This window comes from Mchenga conophoros, linkage group LG16 (assembly GCF_057382185.1).
Source record: "Mchenga conophoros isolate Kocher_MC1m ecotype Shallow Benthic linkage group LG16, M_conophoros_male_GT1.1, whole genome shotgun sequence".
NCBI lineage: Eukaryota > Metazoa > Chordata > Actinopteri > Cichliformes > Cichlidae > Mchenga > Mchenga conophoros.
The window spans coordinates 32,703,773-32,725,711 of record NC_140541.1 but is presented as its reverse complement, the minus strand read 5'-3'; the positions used below and the strand labels follow the sequence as shown (position 1 = coordinate 32,725,711).

The window sequence follows — 21,939 nt, the reverse complement described above, 5'->3', positions numbered from 1 at the left end:
GAGTGCAAAAGCTCCTCCCAGCTAATTCAAACATTCTGCATGCGAGGAGCAGCCAATCAGAAGAATGGGGAAGAGCTAAAACTGCTTCTTTTAGCCAGAAGATGAACTGATTGACCAAGCAAAGATGGAACTAAGCATGATAGATCCCCTTTTAATCACACAATTGTAGACTAAAAACAACAATATCTATACAGAAAATGGCCAAAAAAGCTGTAGATAAATTAATAATTAGTTTCTCTAATCAAATACAGATATAGATATGGCTGACCATCATAAACTAATAAGCTACCTTGAATGGTGTTTTGGTACTAGGGATGCAAGACTTGCTTTGTCCTCCCCCTACATCCTCAGACTCTCTGGCATCCCCCAGGGCTCAATCCTGGGTCCCATTTTTGTTCTTTATCTGTATGCTTCCACTCAGATAATCCATAAATATAATTTGAATTTCAACTGTTAAGCAGCTGACGAATCTTTAAATCTGATCCAGAAATTTTCAGGCCTATACCCTTGGAAATTTGTCCTCCCACATGAGGAATTCTCTGTACTTTTGTTGTGAAAGATGCCACACAAATAAAGTTGTATTTATTTATTTAGTTATGCATTTATTTGAGGCCTTTAGTTGGATTTTGGGGATGCCCCTAAAACCCCTTTGAGGATTTTAGCATTGTTTATCTTGTCTTTTTGACACTTCTAACATTTGTAACACCGGCACTGTACCTCGTAGAAGCCTCGGACCAGGCTCTCTGTCTGCTGGGCCACGCCTCTCTCGATGCGCCATTTGACCATTCGCTCAATATACTCCTTCTTGTTCTTTTCTGACACAGGGATGCCAGCCCCACCCGGCTTAAGCTCTCGCTCTGTGATCTGCAGAATTACAGAGGAATAACACATAAAATTTGCGGTCTGCTTTTCTTGTTCCAGGGCGCCACCACAGACTGAAGACGCACCTGTCCAAAGACCTCCTCATTCACAGTGAAGGTGAGGTCCAGCATGTCTTCGATGTCATTGTCCTTCATCCACTGCAGACTCTGATGGAACTCCTCATCCAGGAACTCCAGATCACTCAGGTCACATGGGCTGCATGAATAAGGGTCACAGCGGGGTCAACAGGTGGGGATGACCTGCTCTTTAATCATCGTCAGCTGATTTTAACAAGTGAGGCTGAAGGTTAATCATACAAAGTATGGAGATGAAGCATAGGTATGTGTCAAATCTTTTGCTGATCTTTTGAATGCTTTTGCATAATTTTCATTCCTTGGTCATTCCACATGTTATTACTGTCAGGAAAATATGCACGTTCACTTGCTTTGTTGATTATACTAAGATCATTCAGCACTATATTGGACTGAACATATGACATTTCATTTGATAAATGCTTATCTCTGCACTAATGGTGATAAAGCTAAGAACAGATCGCTGCTGCCCGAGAGGTTAAGAACACATTTAATACAGCATCTGTCCTCATTGCAGACATTTGGCAGCGTTTCAGGTTGTTTGGACAAAGCTTAATAAGGGTGCTGCTCCTACTGACAGGAGAAGCAGACAGCTGCTGACTGACTGAAACATTCAAGGTCTTATTTGGTCAGGGAGGAAGTGCTGCTACCCTGAATGCTGACTTGCAATGAATGGAAGCAGGCTGAGGCACTTACATGCGAAGAAGCCCCTTATAGAAAGGACGGGTAAAAAAGGCATCCAGCAGGTACTGATGAACAAGGGCCAGCCCCAGGATGCGCCCGCTGAAGCGAAACCTGCATAAAACATGGAAAATATGTGTGAATACAGACAGCAGCAACATCAGGACCGCAGTGATCTCGCTTTCTTTCACACTGTCTAAACAACACAGGAACCAGATTCTACATCTTTTCCTGCGGATGCAAAAACATTGTGCCATAGTCTGCTGCACCTTCCACACATTATGTTCATGTTATGATATCTAAAACTCTCTTGATTGAGGACCCAACAAATAGAGACAACAAATAAGAATCTTAAAGATGGTTTGTGAGAACAAGATTGAAGTTGGCAGAACAAATCCCAACCACGAGGGAAGATAACAAACAATTTGGTATCTGCATCATATTTTAAAGATGCTTCTCGATTCTATCTGGTTGTGAAACTTCTATAACATCAGAAAATTGTCTTTGTTCTTTCAAACATAGGTTTAGCTTGATAATTGCCTCTAATCATGTACGATATAACAAACAACTTTCCCCAAAGAACAAAAACTGCAGTTCCTTTAACGGCCACTTGAGCCTGGCTCCAGCAGTGAGTCAGTCCCCATAGACTCCCATGTTAAAATGTCCAACTTTACAGCAAAAATAAACATGTTTACAGCCTGATACAAAAACAGTTTTGTTCTCTATAACCAATCCCCAACTTCATCACAGCTGCATGAGAGTTGATTTTTCCTCCTAACTCACTATCTGGATACTAGTAAAGCTTAAATCTAGGGATGTAACTGCTTTAAATATGGTGTCAATAACATGGCAATTCAAGAAGGTTCGGTGAGTGAAATTCTAGTAAAGATCCTTCTTCAAAAAAAGAAAAAAAACAAGAAACTCAGTGAGTCCATCCTACCTGACCACCAGGTGTACTTAAATAGAATTTCCGTGTATCTGTACTTTACTAGAGTATTTATTTTACTCCCCATATCTTTACATAAATATCTATAGTATCTACTGTCTTAGGTTTAATACATTTGAGGGAAGTATTTATCTCCCAGCCCTGCACGCCTTCAAACATCAAACACATTTGAAGCTAAATGGAGGAAACAATGACACATAAAAGAGAATCCTATCGGTGTATCTGTGCTTATCGGTTACAAAGAGATGAAAGAGCAAAAACCACATAACTTGTCCACCATTCATGGTGCTATACTCTGGGGTTAAAGTGGGCCAGAATGATCTGGATTGGTGGTCACAGCACTACAAATGATCTTAGGGTACCCCCACCTGCCATATCCCACTTCAACCCCTAACTGTGCTCATTTTCCTGTTTAGGTATTGAGGCAGAGCCACATTCTACAACGTATGTGACAGCAAATAGATCAAATTCTCTCGCTTTCTCTCTGCTCACGTTCTGCATAGCAGTGTTCAAAATGAGTACATTCACTAGAATCAGATAGATAGATCTGATTCTAGTGAATGTACTCATTTTGAAATACACAAATATTGTGTATTTAGAAATACACAATATAATATCTCTGACACAGAGGAAGTACCGGCAGCACTGGTAGGTGCAGTTCTTTTATGTAATGGACCAGTGTTTTATTCTTCTGTTTCTTAGCACTAACTACCAAGTATCTGTGTCTGATACACTGAAAAAGATTACAGAGGCAGCTTGCTAAAAAAGCTAGTGAACATTACCTGATACTAAATATGGTCACTTCTGGCTCCAAAAAAAGTAACACGGCAGCAGCCAGCACACTGTTGTTGAAACCGGTGAGCGATATCATGGTGGCTGCATCCAGCTTTCACATAAACAGTATACCTTTATATATATATTTAAGCCACATAAACCCTCCCTACACTCTTATACCTCATGGGGCGATCGTGGCTCAAGAGTTGGCAGTTTGTCTTGTAACCGGAAGGTTGCCGGTTCTCGGTCGTTGTGTCCTTGGGCAAGACACTTCACCTACTGGTGATGGCCAGACGGGTCGATGGCGCGATATGGCAGCCTTGCTTCTGTCAGTCTGCCCCAGGGCAGCTGTGGCTACAACTGTAGCCTGCCTCTATCAGTGAGTGAATGAATAGTGGAATTGTAAAGCGCTTTGGGTGCCTTGAAAAGTGCTATATAAATGCAATCCATTATTATTATAAAACCTATTATAACCACTTAAAATCTAAAATAATAAAAAAAAATACCTACCGGTATAAGAAACAGAAACCTGTGATATAATGAAATTCCGGCAATATAAATTTACAGATAAATCTGCAATGTAGCAAGGAATACTATAGTCTGTGGTTCATGTTACTCAGACCTTCATCCATCCACAGCCACTGAGCAAAAAAACTGAGTTGTGACAGATTGCTGATCCAAATTTCCACACAGCTCTCCACAAATTGCTTCCATTTTGGGATCAGCATTCAGGACAGATAAAATTAACACCTTAGATTTAGCACAGGAGCACACACAGCAACAAACAAACAAACAGGCAGGCAGAGATCACAGGCTGACAGAAACCTCACCATTCATGGTGGTTGTCCACGAAGGCAGACATGGGGCTGATCTGGACGGTGTACGTGTCATTAGCTGAATATTCAAACAGCCCATAGTATGGGTTGAACAGCTCTCTAGAGACCAAGAAGAAAAACTCTCTGGAGGGTCCACTGTAGTCCAGCCTGCAACACACACACACAAAATGAGAGTACACATGCATATGAACCTTGATGACTTTGGCCGATGATTGGATCAGAGGAGGAACGCATTTAGTGTTTATGGGATTTTGCAGCCTCACAATCATGATACTTCTGCACTGGAAACAAGAGACGGGTACAGGCGTATAAAATGATTTGTTGTTAAATTTGGTGACATTTAATTTCCTGCTATTGACCTTTTTTTAAAGGGACACAATGTCTCCTTTGTTTTGTTTTATTTAAACTGACTATAAAAGCTTTATTAAGTTATTCTTCCGGTCCTAGATTCTCTCTCTCATGTACACAGTCAGCGCAGGTGAAACAATAACTGAAACATGAGGTCGATTTTCGGTTTTTGGCTGGTACGATGAAGGGCCTGTTCAGTTCATTTTTGCAATCCTGTATGCTGATGTTATAAACAATCATTCCTGCACTGTGGCGATGTGCGTTAAACATTATGCTTTGAAACTTGAGATGAGAACAGAAAACTCTACCCTGCATGAGGTGAGCAAACATCTCGTGTCATTAAGAACAGTAACGCCAATGAAATGGAGGTAAATGTGTTTCTCTGACCCGTCCTCGCCTACAAAGCTGACGTAAAGCTTGCTCCTCTGCAGGTCTTTACGGGAGTAGCACATGATCTGGTTAAAGGCGTCCTCCAGAAGGTGATCTCTGCGTATGATGAGCCTGGGGGTGCACACACACACACACACACACACACACACACACACACACACACACACACACACACACACACACACACACACACGCACGGTTATAGAAACAGAGCGCCAACTATAAACCACTACCGATGAAAACATACAATCATCTTTTGATTAAAATAGTCCGGACTGAAATACACTGCTGAAAATAAAACATTAAAGGAACACCTTTTAATCAGAGTATAGCATCAAGTCAGCTAAACTTCTGGGATACTGATATGGTCAGAGGGGGTGTTAATGAAATTAACAACAGGTGAACTAGAGGAGCATCAGTGAGACAACCCCCACAACACAAACGGTTTTATAGGTGGGGGCCACTGACATTTTTTCCTTCCTCATTCTTTTTGATTGTTTTTCCTCTAGTTTTGCATTTGGCTAGGTTCAATGTCACTACTGGTAGTGTGAGGTGATACCTGGACCCTAGTTGCACAGGTAGTCCAGCTCCTCCAGGATGGCACATCAATATTTTAGAGATATTTTATAAATCCAGAGGCGACAGAGACTTCGGAGTTTTGCCTCCTGAAATGTGGAACGAGTCAGGCAGTCTTCATTTGTTGCTGACTTTAAAACTCGTTTAAAAAGAGACATTTTCTCTTTGGCTTTTAATCCAGTGTTGTTATCTGTCTTAAACTCTTACCCTTCGTATGTGCCTGTACTATTTCAAATGTTCCCTAGGTTCTATGAATTAACTTATAGCTGATTAATTGCTTTATTCTTGTTCTCTCATTTCTTGTACAGCACTTCTGTCAGCTGTTATGTTGTTTTTTAAGTGCTTTAGAAATAAAGTGATGATCAATACGTCATTACAGGCTCAAGAGCAGGAGGAGATCCCGGGAGATGGGCAGGTACTCTTGGAGAGCTGGACAGGCCCGTAGGAGGCTCAACACATCAGCAGGACCAGTATTTGCTCCTTTGTGCAGGAAGGAACAGGACGAGCACTGCCAGACACATGCTAGACGCACTGTATCCTGGGTTCTTCCTGGTGCATGACAAATGCCCTGACTGCAAGAGTATGCAGGCAGTTCCTGCAAGATGAAGGAATTGTTCTTCATCTCGCAGGAACTCCTCTTGAGCATTTTGTGTGAGTCCATCCAATGCCATGAGGCTTTGCCTCAGACTGACCAGGTGCTCAGTGATGTCCAGATCTGTTAGGAGATCCCCCAGGACACCAGTCGTCCTCTCATTAGGATTATGGGGGCATTAGAAACTACGAAGTACTATTTTTAGTTGGTGCAATTCAATTTCATCAGAATGGAATAGTATCACTTTTTCACTTTGATTTTTGGGGTTTCTTTATATTCAGCCCTCTATAAGTCAATCATTTTAATTTCCATCAAACGATGTGACATTCACGTATTACCCAGTCCATATCATTATTGATATCCAGCATGATTTTTTTCCTATTGAGGTCTGAGGTATGTTCATACTGTTCCTTTAATTCTTTTTTGAGCAGTGTATATGTAAAGCCTAAATTTAGGGTTATACCTAACGCTAAACCCGTGATGGTGTGCCTCCTGAAATTTAATTCGCCCTCCTACCGGTTTATGATTTTGAACAGAACATGCAGTTTTTATTCATAAATAACATTTTTTATTTTCATTTAGAAATCAGCATTCATTAATTCATCTTTTTGGAGCTTTTAGACCTACTTGACTTTCCCCGGTCCCTGTCCATAACCCTTTGTCTCCAGCTTTCGATAGAAGTTCCTCAGTTTGGCCTCAAAATCTCGTTTATAGGGAGCCGGGGCGCGGGCATTAGCTCTCTGGGTACCTGAGATGTAAATGACAGTAAAAAGCACAATGAATGCAAAGCAAGAGACAGAGCAAGAACAAAAAGAGGAGCACAGACAAGTAAAGACAGATAAATGGATACAGGGAGACAGAAATAAAATTAAATCTGAATGTTCCCGAGCAGAAATTGAGTAAAGCTTGAGTGATTGTGTAGACAATCAGAAATAGCGCATGCAGGTTAATCCTGGATTGTTTTGGGGGGATTTTTTTTGTATCAGACTGTTAAAGCTTTTATTAATTTTAGAGCAAATACACATCTCAGTGATCAGAGCTCAGCTCAGCATAAAGAGGTGAAAAGAAAAACACTAATAACAGCGCTGCAAAGAAAATGTTTGTTTTGAACCAAGTCTGACAAGGACGCATTCCAAAAAGCTTCTTTGAATAAAGTGTGCTGGATTTTTATCGAAACATTTCTCTTAAATGCATTGTTTCGAGAGGTGGTAAGTGCTTTGCAGCTTTTTGTGTTTTCTATCAGGGTGTGTGGCTCCCTTCATCTGTTCCTGTCTCCTTTCAGTGTCATCCTGCAGAGAATTATGACAAAATGCTGGAGCATAAGTCTGAAACTCTCAGCATCGACAGCATAGGGGGAGGATGTTTTAGCAACACCGGTGGGCTGGCAGGAGAAGAAAAAGAGATGAACAGCCTGGTGGAGCTTTGGGATAAAATATATTCCAAATATGGAAGGTGGGTCAGCGCAGATAAAACCACACATAAAAACTAAAGCATGAAAGTACCTTGGTGCTTTTATATCCGAACGTGGATCGAAACTGGAAGTCAAGGCCAAGAAAACCAAAACTACAGACACAGTTTCCAGATTGAAACCAGGATGAAGACTCATTCTCATCTTAATATTGAGGTTGGACAGCTGACTTTGTGTGGTGGGATTAATCTTAAAGGATGCTACTTTAATCCCAAATCATCAACACACAGTGTCCAGGCAGGAGAGTGAGCTCTGTGTTCAGCATCTGCAGCTCTTAACACAGATTTGTCTTGAAATCATCTCTCGCTTTCTTTCTCTGTCTCTTTTACTTTGAATAAGCAAGAACCTCAGAGGCAAATAAAGCCAATCAGAAGTCTCAAAAGTGCAGTTCCTCTAGTGGCCACTTGAGGCTGACTCTAAAGGTGAGTCAGTCCACAGACTCCCATTTAAAAAAAGTCAAGTTTAAAGCACAAATAAACATGTTTACAGCCTTCCCAAAAATCCGAGGAATTCTTTACAAATATTATGGGATCACAAGATCAGCAGGTTTTCTAGGTAATGGTGAAAGAAGACATGAGACTAAAATCTCCCGGACTGGACGTTAGACCAACAGATATCCAGACTCAGAAGTGTTGTTACACTTTAGCAACGTCACAGTTACATCATTGTTACTGCGCTGTTACAATGTAACAAGACAGAAGTTACAGAACAGTTACACTGCAGATACACCATAGCTGTGGGTAATTACACCATAGATACAACATAATTTTACTGCAATGACTACAACTGCACAGGAGCTACACCATAACATGTCAAAGTTACACTTGTGATGACACAGTAAATACACCATAAATATGCTGTAGTTACTCATCATTACTCATATAATTTAGGTATATTGATTATAAACCGTTAAAAAAGTTTATTATGTAAGACAGCATATACACGAACATTTTCATTTTACAGTTTTTATTATATAAAAGTGAGAATTTAATAAATGCTGGGCTGATGCAGACAAGGAGTGAGACAGAGACTCACCGGGGGAGCTCTGTGGAGAGGAGAGGCAGTAACCTGGGTGGAGTAATGGCGGTACATATGACATCACCTCCTCCTCAAATAAGCTGAAGATGAGAGAGAGAGAGAGAGAGAGAGAGAGAAAGAGATACACACACACACACACACAGAGAACACTGTCAGACAGCACAAAGGAAACGATACGCCTTCAGGCAGCGTTAGTCCTCACACACACACACACACACACACACACACACACACACACACACACACACACACACACACACACACACGGTAGCAGGAATGCAATATTGCGGGTTGCTTATATATAAAATCAGGCAGGCTGCAAAGCCAGCCGCTTCACATGAGTCAGCACATAATTATGACTGTAAATACTACTTGTAGGTCAAATAATCATGTGTGATGTCCACAAATATTTTACTTCAGAGGCAAAAAGGTGACACAAGGTACCAATTTATGACATTTCATAAGTGGTGATCATTTTGACCAGCAGGCTCTGTCCCCACACAGACACACCTGCAGGACTCACCTCAGCAGTATGACGAGGTCAGCGTCACTGGAGAGGCGAGCCAAGCCGTTGACTCCCTCGCTGCGAATAAACTGCACTTTCTCCCTGCAAACACACACACACTTTAGGGGGCTAACCAGATGCAGTCCATCAAGATTAAAGGTTAAACGTGTTCAGTTTGACTGATGGCGATAATGGAGGCGCGGGAGGCCGGACTGAGACAGAGATGGAGACTGAGAGAGAGGCATACTTGAGCGAGTGGTTCCTGGCGAGCTCAGGCTGCCTTTCCTGCAGGATCTCAAATATATTGGGTTGCCGTAGAAACGCCACTATCTTGTCATTGTAGGCTGGAAGAAAAAGAGGAGAGAATCAGCATGTGTGATTTCACTTTATTCTTGCATCCACACGTGGAAGTGTAAGTCTGTCCGACTCACCCACAGGCACCACGTCGTGGTACTGACTCCGACTGGAGCCGCTGAAGGTGCTGGAGGGGCGGGGCAGGACGGGTGGGTTGGTTTGGCGAGAGTCATCCACCACCTGTGACAACAGTAAACACTACAGTTCAGGTCGCATCCTAGTTCTGGGACCGACCCACCAGTTGGGAACAACAGCAACTCAGCCACAAAGGGGTAGACCACATAAACCCACACAGCGGTTGCTGAGGGGCATAAAGCACTGAGGTTACCAACTTTCTGCCAAGTCAAACGCTACAGACCTCCAAGCTTCATATGGCCTTCAGATTAGCTCGTCTTCCTTGACATGTGCATAGAGGGCTTCATGGAAAAGGTTTTCATGGCTAAGGAGCTGCAGCCAAGCCTTACATTACCAAACACAAGTGTCAGATGCAATGCTGTAAAGCACGGTACCACTGGACTCTAGAGCATTGGAGACACGTTCTCTGTAGTGATGAACGCTTCTCTGTCTGGCAGTCTGATGGATGAGTCTTGGTTTGGTGGTTGCCAGGAGACGGTACTTGTCTGACTGCATTGTGTCAAGTGTAAAGTTTAGTAGAGGGGGGGAATATGGTGTGGGGACTGTGAGCCAGGACTTCTCATCCAACATCAGTGTCTGACCTCACAAATGTGCCTCTGGGAGAATGTCCAAAAATTCCCATAAGCCTTCCCTGAAGAGTTGAAGCTGTTACAGCCCGGCCGATATCACATTAGACGCACACATTTTCATGTGCATGTGTCAGAAGCAAACAGATGTATGCAAAATAGTCTAGACCTGGTGCAATGATGCTGGAGAGTTTGGAGCGTCTTAATACTGCAGATATAAACTGTGAGTTCACCCCATAAAAACAGCTAAACGTTATGACTGCACGTGTCACAGAGCATCATTTTAGATCCTCAGCATCCTTTACATGTTGAATTCCAGATGCTTCCATTTCAGATTTCTCCCCACAGGTAGCACTAATAGAGCAACACTCTCATTTATCATATCCACTTTTTATTTTAAACAAAGTCTAACCCAGGAAGTCATCTCATTTCTCTTTAATATTTTCTTCAGTTCAATTAGTCTACTGTCATTACAAGGAAAGTCACGAGCAGGCTCTCCTTTGTTTAACTACCTTACCTTGATATATTACTGTCACACAGTCCTGGCTCATGCCCTCGTCACCTCTCGTTTGAATTATTGTAATTATTGTAATTTTCTTTGGACCACCAAAACAGAAAACCCTGCAATCGTCTCCAAATGGGACAGAACTGCAGCAAGAGTCATCGGCTGCACCCAGTTTGCTGACCACATTACAGCTACTCTCATCAGCTTCACTGGATCCCGATTCCTCAACACCAATATTGGTCTTCTTTTTAATTTTGTGTTGCACAGGGCCCTTGAGTACTTTAAAAGGCACCAAAAAATAAAAAGTATTATTATTATTATTACTCCAAGCCACTGGTAACATCTTTGCCACTAAGACGGCTCTCAAACTGACCTCCAGCTCTCTACATCGTTCTTGCTGGTTCAGAATAAAGACAAAAGTCCAAAAATTAGACCATCTTTCTTCTTTTGCACTATTTACACCTTAGAAACCATCAGATGGGTCCGATTTGAGACCTCGGAGCCTTATGTTTGACACTGCAGCTGCGGAATCTCACACAGCTGGACACATCTGAGATTCTCCCTCTAATAGTGAGCATTACTACCTTGATAATACCTTGACATGACTCTTGTTACGAGATGCTGTTATATACACTAGAAGTGAGCTTCTGTGGCACTTTTTACTCTATATTAAAGCTGCTGTGACGCATCCTTGATGGCTCCAACACAGGTGACGCCAACATTCAGAGTTCAAACTGGCCTCTCTAAACATGCAAACCCTAAGCGTGCTCCAGGCAATGAGTGCTCTGCAGCAATGGCGAGTCTCTCACCTCCCCGGCACTGTGGCTGCGCTGGCGGCTCAGATGCTGGCGGTGGGCCAGCAGCCCGGTGGAGCGAGAACTCTGGAGGGGCAGCCGCGGGTCGATGAAGGTCGTGGAGCGACAGTTATGATCCACAAAGAAAGGCTGAGGGTTGAGGCGCACATAAACTAATCAGAAAATGTCACACGCAGCGCAGTGAAGGTGAAAACGGGCGTCATTGCGTGGCATACCTTCCCAGTGTGGTCGTGCTTCATCTCCCAGCCCCGGGGAAGCTCCAGCTGCTTATTGGAGAACATGTTGAGGAAGGTGACGAGGTCGCGGTTGTGCTGGTAGCGCTCGAAGAAGTGAGTGTCTCGACGCACCTTGCTGATCATGTGCTTCAGGCAGGTGTTGCTCGTAAACATGCGATAGGCACTCTGAGGGGAGGTCATCAGGAAGCGACAGGAGAACCAATGAGAGAAACAAGAGTGGGGTTATTTCAGTGGTATGATGCTATTTTCCTTTTTTATCTGAGACATACTGTTATTCAGGGTTTTTCCTACATGATTAGTGCAGTATCAGTACATCAGGTTTGAAAATAACAGTGTACATGGAGTTGAATGTGGAGTTTTCTAACAGCTCAAGCAGTTAAAAAGCAGAAGTTATAAAGATCTTTATGTTGTATAAGAGGAAGAAGAAACAGATTAAACTAACGTCAACACATCACATGGAGCTAAAGGGGGCAGACTATAAGAGTCTCAATATCCCTAATATTAGTGACTACCCTGACAGAGGTCCCTTATGACCCCAGCCAAATATGTCAATGTGCTGATGTGATATTTGGAGTTCTTTATAGATCCTGGCCCATTTCTTAAAATACTACACTTATAATTTCTTCTTTCTAATCACTTTATTGTGATGTTGTGCAGGGAAGTATGACTAACTGAATGAGAACAGAGTGTGCGTAATTCCCAACATCTCCACTCCAGATGTTTGCTCAGATTTAGTTTGAAGCATGGAAGAAAGAAAAGATGAAAAACAGCCTGACTCTGATGACCTCATTGTAACGTGTTGTTGATCACTTGTCACTGATGCTGGCATACATATACAGAAGAAAAGAAAACGATCTGTAACAAGTAACAGGTGACGATGTAATCTGTCAACTACTAGTTTCTGAAACTAGGATAGCTAAGCAGAAACATGAGCCTAAATGGTTTTTGGTGACCTTGCGTATGTTAGATCTGCTCTACAGGTGTGTTGGACTGACAGGGTTTGAATGTAGCACGGTGAAGAAGTCGGGGCTGCACAGGAACTTGGCGCTGGGCGACTGGAGCAGCAGGGAGAGACGCGAGCGGCCGCTGGAGTGCGCGACGCCGCTTTCTCGTCTGTATTCTGAAACAGAAACGACATCCAGTCAAAGCCCGAGACACCAACCAAACCGACCACAGCAGCTTATGTCAGGAAAACACGCTCTAATAGCACGTGCTGAGTTTAAAGACAGTTAGTAATCACACGTCTACAACTCTGCATGAGTGATATGACAAAGAAAGCTGCTCTTCTCACATCTCTTCATAACAAATAACAGTATCATGGCTACCAGTAGCAGTTCTGAGGATGAATCATCTTCCAGAGGTGACTCATTTAATTGCACAAATGTTTCCTCGTAAAATCTCTCGTCAATGAAACCTTTAATTACTGCATTTGTCTGTGAGATGAACTAACCAGAAATGGAGTGTGGCATCAGTTCGCTTTCAGGTTCAGGAACCAGGTCGACGGAGCTTTCCTCTGACCGATCGCTGTTGGTGATGGTCCTCCTGATGCTCTGATATCTGTCATCAAACAGTGACTTTAGCTTTTCAGTTGCTCCCCAAAGGAAGCAAAGACAATGAAGCATGCATAAGCTTTCTTCTTCTGAAAGTGTGAGAACTTCTGTTTATTCACAGGTACATTAGCTTAAAAACAGGCAGATTATAAAAAACAAAAACAAAGAGATATCTGCAGGTCTCACCAACATACACAGATCGGTCTCACTGTTTTATTTAGAACCCACTTTCTATTTAAAGATAGGAACCCTTGGCTTAATCAAGGATTTGCACCACTTCACACCACTGGACACTTCCAGATGCTTCAGGTTACCTGTTATCTGTTACCTCAAAGCTAAAAAGACCAAAACAGTGGACCGTCTGGAAAATATTTCTTCCATTAGGAAAATATGTTTCTGAAAACATCTGGATCTCTTTTACTTTAGATCAACAACAAGTGATTAAAAACATCTGTGGGAGTTTCTAGAGACAGAAATCTGAAGCTTGGTCACCCATTAAACATCTACAAAGGTGTTCAAGGAGCTTTCAGGCCTTGGTTCAGTAGTTAACAGTGTCACATGTCAATCAGTGGCATCCTGTACTCTTACTGATAATTACTTGTATCACTCACCGCAATTTAAGAAGAGGTTAACTCAGGACCCACCCACTTTTGCATCTGTATGCCATTGACTTTTTGTGTTATCTGCATTAGACGTTAATTTCTTGAGTTAAACTACAGTTACTTGGGGGGTAAACTGATTTCTTTAACGTTATCTAGATCCCGGTCCTCCTTAAGCTCCCAGTCCTCGGAGAAAGTTCATGATTTCTCCCCTCAAAGCCCACCTGCGGTTCAGCTGCTCCATCTGCTGAATGGAGTTGGAGCGGGTCAGGCCCTGTGGGGCAGGAGGTCCGGTGGGCCGCTGCCACGTGGTGGTCCTGTTGACGTGGTCCACAAAGAAAATCCTCCCATGGCTGTCGATCCGGGCCTCCCAGTCTGAGAGGCAGTTAAAAATGGAGATAAAGCAGGTGTTTAATGGCTTGAACTGAATGTAACTGTTGAAAGTAACACACTTCAGGAATTTAATTTTTAATCTGAAATGAGGAAAATGGATAAATGTGTGTTTACGTCGGGAATCACTGCATCCATGATGTCATTCTGTGGCTGATTTGGGGTTTCAAAGTGTTTGTCAGGCTGACTCAGTGCGACGCATGTGAACAACAGATGTGGACACGGGACGGTCGCGTGAATAGAAACACACACTGCCGCACACTGAACAGTACAGGGCATGCAGACACACACACACTCACTGGGAGGCAGAGGCTCGTCCACACGTTGGTATCGGTGGATGTCGTGACGCACAGAAGGAAGTGAACGCACAGGATGTCCATTAACGTGAGCACCTGAGCACAGGAAACACACAGCACACAGAGGGAACTTTGTTTTAACTCGGGATGAAAATGTCATGGGTTGTAATGTCCAACAAAAACTGTGGTGACCGACTTTTGGAGATTTGTGTAAACGGTACTACCTTCCTCTCCTTCTGTTTCTGTGGTAACTTGTTCTGAATCTGCAGACCCCGCCTCCTCAGATGGCTTTGCCTCGCCTTCCTGTTGTTCAGCCACGCCCCCTGCAGCCTGCAGACTCAGCCTCCTCACGCTGATCTCCTCCACCTCCTGTTGCTCGCTAGTTGGTGGCGGCGGCGGTGCTTCAGCTTCAGCAGCGGCACCTTGCCCTTCACCATCTACAGCCTGATTGGTCGGCGGTGCAGCAGAGTCTATGTCTCCCCCTGGATCTATGGCGGTCTCTGCTCCCTCCTCTGCTTCCTAGAAAATATAAGCGTTTAAAGAGATGGCAAAATAATCACAAAATCATTCAGTCACATATATACAGATATGAAAGGAGTCCATATCTCACGGCATGAGGCAGAGCTGGCTCCGTAACCAGGGCAACAAAAGTTTGACTCCATGCAAATATGTGTCAGTGCGTAGGCGTCGCATCTCAAAAAGAAACAATCATGGAAGATTTGTGATAAAAATTCAGTGGAAAATGGAAACAGATCACTGGTTCCCACTCACAGTCTGTTCCCAGAACATCTCTATAGGGACAATACAAGACAGACAAAAGACCTCCATGAGCCTGTGTACAGCATTAGCCCACCACACGACAGTGAAAGCAGGGTGGCAGTGGTGCATTAGATCTCTGTGTCCTTTAATAAAAGAACTAGAACCACAAGATCCTGCTGTTCTGTTTGAGCACTGCGGGAAAACTAATGGCACTTGGGCTGCACATTAAAAATGAAACAAATGGAGAAACTCTTCTTCAGAGGATTTAACCACAGTGGCATATTGTCATATCTGACATATATGTTCATATTCTGATGTGCTTTGGCTAAGCCTCAATGATCGAGGTGTGGCTCTGACGAGAAGCCAAGAACACTGCACGTCAGAGATGGGGCCAGCACATGCTGCTTATCTTCGTTTTTTTATTCTAAATGAGACTGAATTTACAAAATAACTGGGACCGTGAACTCTTTAAGAAAGTGTTTGCTGTGGTTATAGTGCAAGCCAGCCAAAGGATCATCTTCCCATACGCTTCTTTTTAAAAGAAGAGGTGTCGCCCCCTGCTGGGGGACAAAGGCACTTCCTTGCTTAATTTTTCAGACACTCGGTGAACTTTACTTAGTAATTAATTAAATGTACAGCAGACTTTCCACACTTACCAGCTGTCCACTCTAAAAGTGTGGGAGTGTTAAAAACTGCAGTTCCTTGAATGGCCACTGGAGGCTGGCTCCAAATGTGACTCAGTCCTTATAGACTGCTGTGTTAAAATGTCAGATTTTACAGCAGAAATAAAGACATTTAACTAGAATCTAAATTTAGAGTTTAATTACAAGAGGACTGTGCTTTTAGTTTTCTTAGATGCACTAGCAGATATGTCCATCAGTGTGCCATATCCATCCAGTATTTGGACGCAGGACGCAAACCAAGCTTACTGGGGTTTCATCTGGATATGGACAGTCCTGGCTGCTAAAAACTTGGCAATGACCACAAATTATAACAGGACGTGGCAAAAAAGTCTACACTTCCAATTGCAATTGAGATCATAAAGTCATCAGCAGTGTGAAAAGCTGAGTAAGTTTCTCATATACTTTTAGCTAGCAAGTTAACTTCTTTTGCTCCCCGATGGCAGATTTAGGCAGTGACACTGTGTTTGTGTGTGAAGTGCATCTAAATTCAACAAATACTTCTGGTGTTTGGAATGAATAACCTTTTGTGTTTTAATGTTTTTGCAGGAATGGTTCAAACAAAGCAGTAAATTTTGCTCCCGTAAACGCACCACAGCGGTGGTCAGTGTGACTGGACAGCTGTCTGAAGATGAGAAGACCGTCTGGGGGGCTGTTGCCATTGAGCAGCTATCGATCTCTGATAAGGGCTCCTCGCCAGCCATCCTTCCTTGCTCAGGAGCGTCTCCACCTTCTGACAAAGCATCATGGGACGCAGCCTCTGTGAATGGAACCTCTTCCACTTCAAGAAAAACATCCTGCTCCAAAACATCCTCTAAGTCCGTGCCAGCAACGGCCTCTGCGGCAGCCTGGGCCTCGGGGGCCGTGTCTTCTGCCTTAGCACCTCCACCCACTGGCCCCGCCTCCAACACTGACCCCACCGGTCGCTCAGGCTCCTGCTGCCCCTCAGTGTCGTCTTCATCAGTACCACGGGCATCAGGAGGCTCTCCGTTCATTAGCAGCGGCGACAGGGGTACCGGAGTGATGTCATTGGCTCCGGATCTTTCTTCATCCTCGTCTGAATCGATATGCAGCATGGCGCTCAGCCTTGTGTGTGTCGGGAAACTAGAGCGCAGTTTAGGTGAGGCGGCACCCAGAGGTCGTTCACCAGGTCCTTTAGGGGCCTCAATAGCATCCAGACTCTCACTGAATGACCCTTGGAGCATTTCATGACCTGCAATGCTTTCAGTATCCCCAAATCTGCCCTCTGCTCCGATGAAAGGCAGCTCCTTTTCCAGACAGGCTGCGGTAGCGCCTTCCCCCATGCCCTGGGAGCCCTGGGAGCCCGTAGGAGAGGGGCCTGCTGAGACCAAGCCTGGAAGGTGATGAGGCAGGTCTTCATCATCAGAAGGAGTCCCTGGAGCTCCATTCAAGGATGAAACACCGATGATGGAGTCAGGAGAGGCACCTACAGCCGGGAGAACATGTTAGTGAAAACAAATTCCAAGAAAGTGTGAAGTCATGAATATTTAACCACAGCTGAGAGGCAAACTTACCATCCGGTCCTGTCGAGGTGAGCTCAACTTTGAACTGCAGCTGTCCACTAACGTGCTCAGTGGGCAAGCGTCGACACAGAGAGAAACTGACCGGCTGGACTCTGCACAGTTAAAGAAGCAAAAAAAGAGAGACCTGTGTGTCTTTTACACTGCACACACAGATAAAGTACACATGAAGGTCTGTTTATGTGTGCGTGACTCTATGAGTGAGCTCCTACTCGCCTGTGTCTGCACATTTTCCACCTACCCGGGTATTTTTTCAATGAGCCGCTGCACAGGGATCGTAAGCTGGCCAAGGAAGCGCTTGATGATCGGCCGGCTCTTGGCAAACTTGTCCTTCACTTCAATGTAGAGGATGTCCGTCATCAGGGCCACGAATGTGTATTTCTGCAGAGAGGCAAAAGCATCGATGTGCAAAAAAAGAAAGAGGGAAACACATCATGAGTTTGATGCTAGAAGTATTTCAAAAAGACAGTCTTACTGGAGATTATGGGGTGCAAGCAGAAAACTCAAGGCACTTTATCTTTAGGTTAGCCAAAAGCCAAAAACAGACCAATATCAGTCTGTATTAAATACCAATCCTGGATGCCAGTCTATCAAAACCTGTGGCATGATATAGTCCCCTGTTTTAATATAAATGCATTTAATTAACAGTAGTGCAAAGTAGCATTCAAAAAGAGCTTGAAAAAGTTTAAACGACGTCACCTCTCCATGCCAGATGGGGTTGGTGGTGTTAGCGATGATAGCTGATCGGCGTTCCTGCCCGTGATGGCTGAAGACGGGGAACACGCTCCTCTTCCCTGGGTGGATTGACATCTTCAGGTACGGATCAGGATTAAAAAACATCCCCTTCTTCAGGCCAGTAGCACGCAGGTCTGCAACAAAACAGATGACGAGAGAGACGAATATCAAAGCAAAGGATTGTTCTCGCTCCTTTGCTTGTGCGCGGCTTGACCTGCAGATGCATCATGGCTAACAAAGGCGAGTGGTTTGGGTAAGTGAGGTGGACATCCCATTCTTTTAAACTAATTAAACTGAACCTGATATCATCATTGGGAAACTGATAAAAACTTCAGAGTCTCTCTGGTGGGGAAAAAAACCCTTCAATACCAAGGCCTCTGTGTTTACTCGAGTTTACTCTAGTGTTTCCCAAAGGGACTGTAAGACACAGATGAAGATAAGATGGATCACTCCGTTAAAATCCAAGCATCTGTTCTGGGATTTATGGTGTGGCTCTTCCAGATTTGGAAATATTTGCAAAGAGGCATTTAGCAAAACTGCTAAACTCACCCGTCAAAGTGAAGCTGATCAGTTTACGAGGATGTTCGACTCCGACCTGCTCAGCCAGCCCCTCCACCTGAGATAGAAGAGACAACATCACACTTTAGATGCTATAAAACACATGGAGCACATATTTTCCAAGGACCACAAACACACACACACGTCCTACTGAATTCACAGGAATTTAAATCATAACTGTGGACACGACTTTGAAGGTTGAGGGAATAAATTAGAACTGAACGCAGACAGCAGTGCATCAGCGAGGAGCCAAATCTCAGCATTTATGTGGGATTGATTACGGTCACAGACGACTCAATATTGAGTCATCAATCAACTGAAAAGTATGAAACATGCCATATAAACCACCGTGAGGCTCCATTATTGAGAATGATAAATAACAGGATTTCTTAAGGCAGACAGTGAGCCAATGAAGGCAGTTCATTGTTTGATAGCTCAACGTGCAGAAACGTGAAATAAATGGCTTCAAAATCAGTCCTGCATACTGAAATATCCAAAAACCACCCACATCTGCTATTTTCAGAAACTGGAGAAGGTCCACGACTCCTGAGTTAAAGCTGATCTTCCTTTCAAAGGAGCACTTCCAGGCTTGCTGCTTGCTTTAGGTCATATCCTGGAAGTCCATTCTGACCGCTTCCATCTGAGCATCTGGGATTCTCTCCTGGTGTGTCACAACCATGAGTCTTCAACTCAGGTTTTATTTTAAAAACAGGAAGTGACAAAGAACCACGCCTGGTAAAGAAGGGTAGGTTTCCATTACTGCTGTCAAAAAACTCTCACAGACGATTTCCTACTGACTCAACTTTCATGTCTCCGACTCAGCGATCAAATGGTAGTTTGAGCTCCACAATGTCCAAGCGGAAACATGGTACATCCGGTCAGGAAGGCCGTGGGAACACCATTCAGAGCTGTTAGAGAGGAGTCCTGCTGCAAAATCCTCCTGTAAAGATCTCAACTTTGCGCAGCAGCTTTGTCAGAAATTCAAGAGTTCACGTTTAATACAGAGGACGAAATTCAGCACACATACGTACAAATACCAAGAACGGGAATCCCAGGAAAGCATCCACAAATAACAGAAACAGCTGGATGCAGTCCAGAGGTGTTAAAGGATATGAACTTGAAGGGGACATTAATGATATTTAAGTCTGGTTTGTTTTGTTGTTTTATGGTTGGAGCTATTACAATCACGATAATCATAACCAGCTATCCCCACCATATTCCAGACTTCACATGTATAAATCTCAGAGTGATTGATCAGTGCGATCCCTCCCTCACACACCAGGACTGCTGGGTTCTTCACAGTGATGCACGGGGTCGTGGCTCTCAGGGCTCCGCTCACTCCGTGGTAGTACTTGAAACAGATCTTTGTCTCAGCTGCAGAGGAAGCAAAAAAGAGTTACAGCCCTTTAAAAACATCACATGGAAAAATCTTTAAAGCTCAGCTGCACCTGGAGGTTCATTCTAAATGTTCTCCTTTGATTTGGAGGTAATTTTTACACTCAGTGAGGTCTAAATCATCACTGGCGACCATTTAGATCATTTTAAATATTTTATAGCAAGAACTGCAAGAAGTGCAGAGATACTTTTCAATAACCAACTTACGCTCCATAAAGTAGGGCCCGGGCTCGAGCCTCCACACGATCTGACCCTTCTGGGTGCCATTCACCCCTCTGTTCTTGCAGTCCCACACGTTGGATGGACTGGTTTCATCTGCAGGAGGGTAAATGTGTTAGTTCACTCTTGCTTTAGACACATCCGGCTCTTGCAGCATTTATTTTTAGACCAAAGAATGTGAGTTAAATCAAACAGCATGCTCTGCATTGTGCCGCTGCAGTGCAAAACTGTTCTGCCTTTCAGCGTGTTTAGTCTGCGGACTCTGTCTTCCAAAACACAAGTTTGCCTTTAATCAGTGAAATCCATTCCCAAAATAGCCTCCCTGTAACCTCCAAACAGAAGGACAAACTCCAAACTTCCTCTGAGTTAAAAACGGGGAGGGGGAATTCCGCTGTACGTAGCACTTTTGCGCACAGATTAATGAAGCACCAAACTCAGCTGACTGGTGGAAGTGTGTGTGTGAGCATGCCAGTGTGTCTGAAGGGGAGGCGAGGAGGGGAGGGCAGGTAGCTTATCATTGAATGTCTGCTTAGTCAAGGAAAGTGGTGTCTCCTCTGGGGTATAAGACCCCGGAGAAGGTAATGAAGTCCTGGCGGCCTTATGATCGATATGAAGTGACCTGACGCCCCACCGCCCCCAGACAGTTTTACCAACAAGGAAGGAAATGTCTGGAAAATGTAATCAGCTTATCCAGATGGGTTAAGTCTTAGAGGTCAACAGAAATTAAACTGATCGCCTGGTAAACAAGTTAAAACCATCACGAAGTCGAGTCCTTTATAGGAGTAATTTCACGCCGTCCAGAATTTACTGCCGTCTGTTGTGCGGCAGGTTTGTCTGACCTTTCCAAAACCAAAGGCGCCCATTGTTTTCTGAAGCTCATTATCCATCACTAACACAGTCCATCATGCTGATGAACAGCTCTCAGAGTTGGAGTTCTCCCTCAACGTCACTTTGTAATTATCTGGGGTAAAGAGACAACGTTCATTATTTGCTTCAGTGAACAATGAAAAGGCAAATTTATGACCGTGGCAGAGATCCCCGTGTTTAATGTGGTCAGAATATTTTTCAAAAACTATGTTAGAAACAAAAATTTAACTTGAGTTGGAAACTGGGTTCACCATGACGCAGAAGAGACTCATGCATACATCTGACCCTGATTAATGTCCTCGCAGCCCCTCATTAGGAAATTTAACGCCTAAACCACGGGGTGCCAATTTGGAGTATTATATCTGTGCACCCAGATGAAGGTAACACTCTGGCTTATTATGAGCTGCCGTGCAGCAGGTTAACATTATCATTAGGCAGTAATTTCACACTAACTTTGCTCCAAAAGGGCATTTGACTGCTGTATCCTGAGCAAAATTTGGCTTATGAGGTAAAATATTCTGTATATTTGCACAGATTCTAGCCTGCTATGTCTTAAAAGACGTGCAAGAGTGGGATACTTTTTAATGGTTACCTGTGTGTGCACCTGATGTGTGTGCTGGATCACGGTGCAA

General features: G+C 43.7%; 1 protein-coding gene across 7 annotated transcripts in view; it reads right to left on the bottom strand.

Annotated features, from left to right (window-relative positions):
• Positions 1-21,939, bottom strand: part of hecw2a (HECT, C2 and WW domain containing E3 ubiquitin protein ligase 2a) — a 45,600-nt gene that overhangs the window by 9,835 nt on the left and 13,826 nt on the right. For 4 of the 7 annotated variants that reach the window (XM_085249070.1, XM_085249072.1, XM_085249073.1 and 1 more), the window contains exons 3-26: positions 20,429-20,536; positions 20,106-20,200; positions 18,818-18,884; positions 18,233-18,402; positions 17,775-17,914; positions 17,528-17,628; positions 16,586-17,439; positions 14,778-15,072; positions 14,557-14,649; positions 14,092-14,242; positions 13,169-13,275; positions 12,714-12,838; positions 11,698-11,883; positions 11,477-11,611; positions 9,539-9,659; positions 9,355-9,451; positions 9,126-9,209; positions 8,600-8,682; positions 6,724-6,844; positions 4,926-5,039; positions 4,185-4,337; positions 1,650-1,748; positions 948-1,077; positions 718-864 (exon numbers count right to left, since the gene is read on the bottom strand). In XM_085249070.1, coding sequence (XP_085105196.1) covers positions 718-864; positions 948-1,077; positions 1,650-1,748; positions 4,185-4,337; positions 4,926-5,039; positions 6,724-6,844; positions 8,600-8,682; positions 9,126-9,209; positions 9,355-9,451; positions 9,539-9,659; positions 11,477-11,611; positions 11,698-11,883; positions 12,714-12,838; positions 13,169-13,275; positions 14,092-14,242; positions 14,557-14,649; positions 14,778-15,072; positions 16,586-17,439; positions 17,528-17,628; positions 17,775-17,914; positions 18,233-18,402; positions 18,818-18,884; positions 20,106-20,200; positions 20,429-20,536 — 3,776 coding nt within the window. Of the gene's footprint in view, positions 1-717; positions 865-947; positions 1,078-1,649; positions 1,749-4,184; positions 4,338-4,472; positions 5,040-6,723; positions 6,845-8,599; positions 8,683-9,125; positions 9,210-9,354; positions 9,452-9,538; positions 9,660-11,476; positions 11,612-11,697; positions 11,884-12,713; positions 12,839-13,168; positions 13,276-14,091; positions 14,243-14,556; positions 14,650-14,777; positions 15,073-16,585; positions 17,440-17,527; positions 17,629-17,774; positions 17,915-18,232; positions 18,403-18,817; positions 18,885-20,105; positions 20,201-20,428; positions 20,537-21,939 lie in introns of those variants that run through there. The other 3 variants (XM_085249075.1, XM_085249076.1, XM_085249077.1) reach the window with 3 other exon arrangements.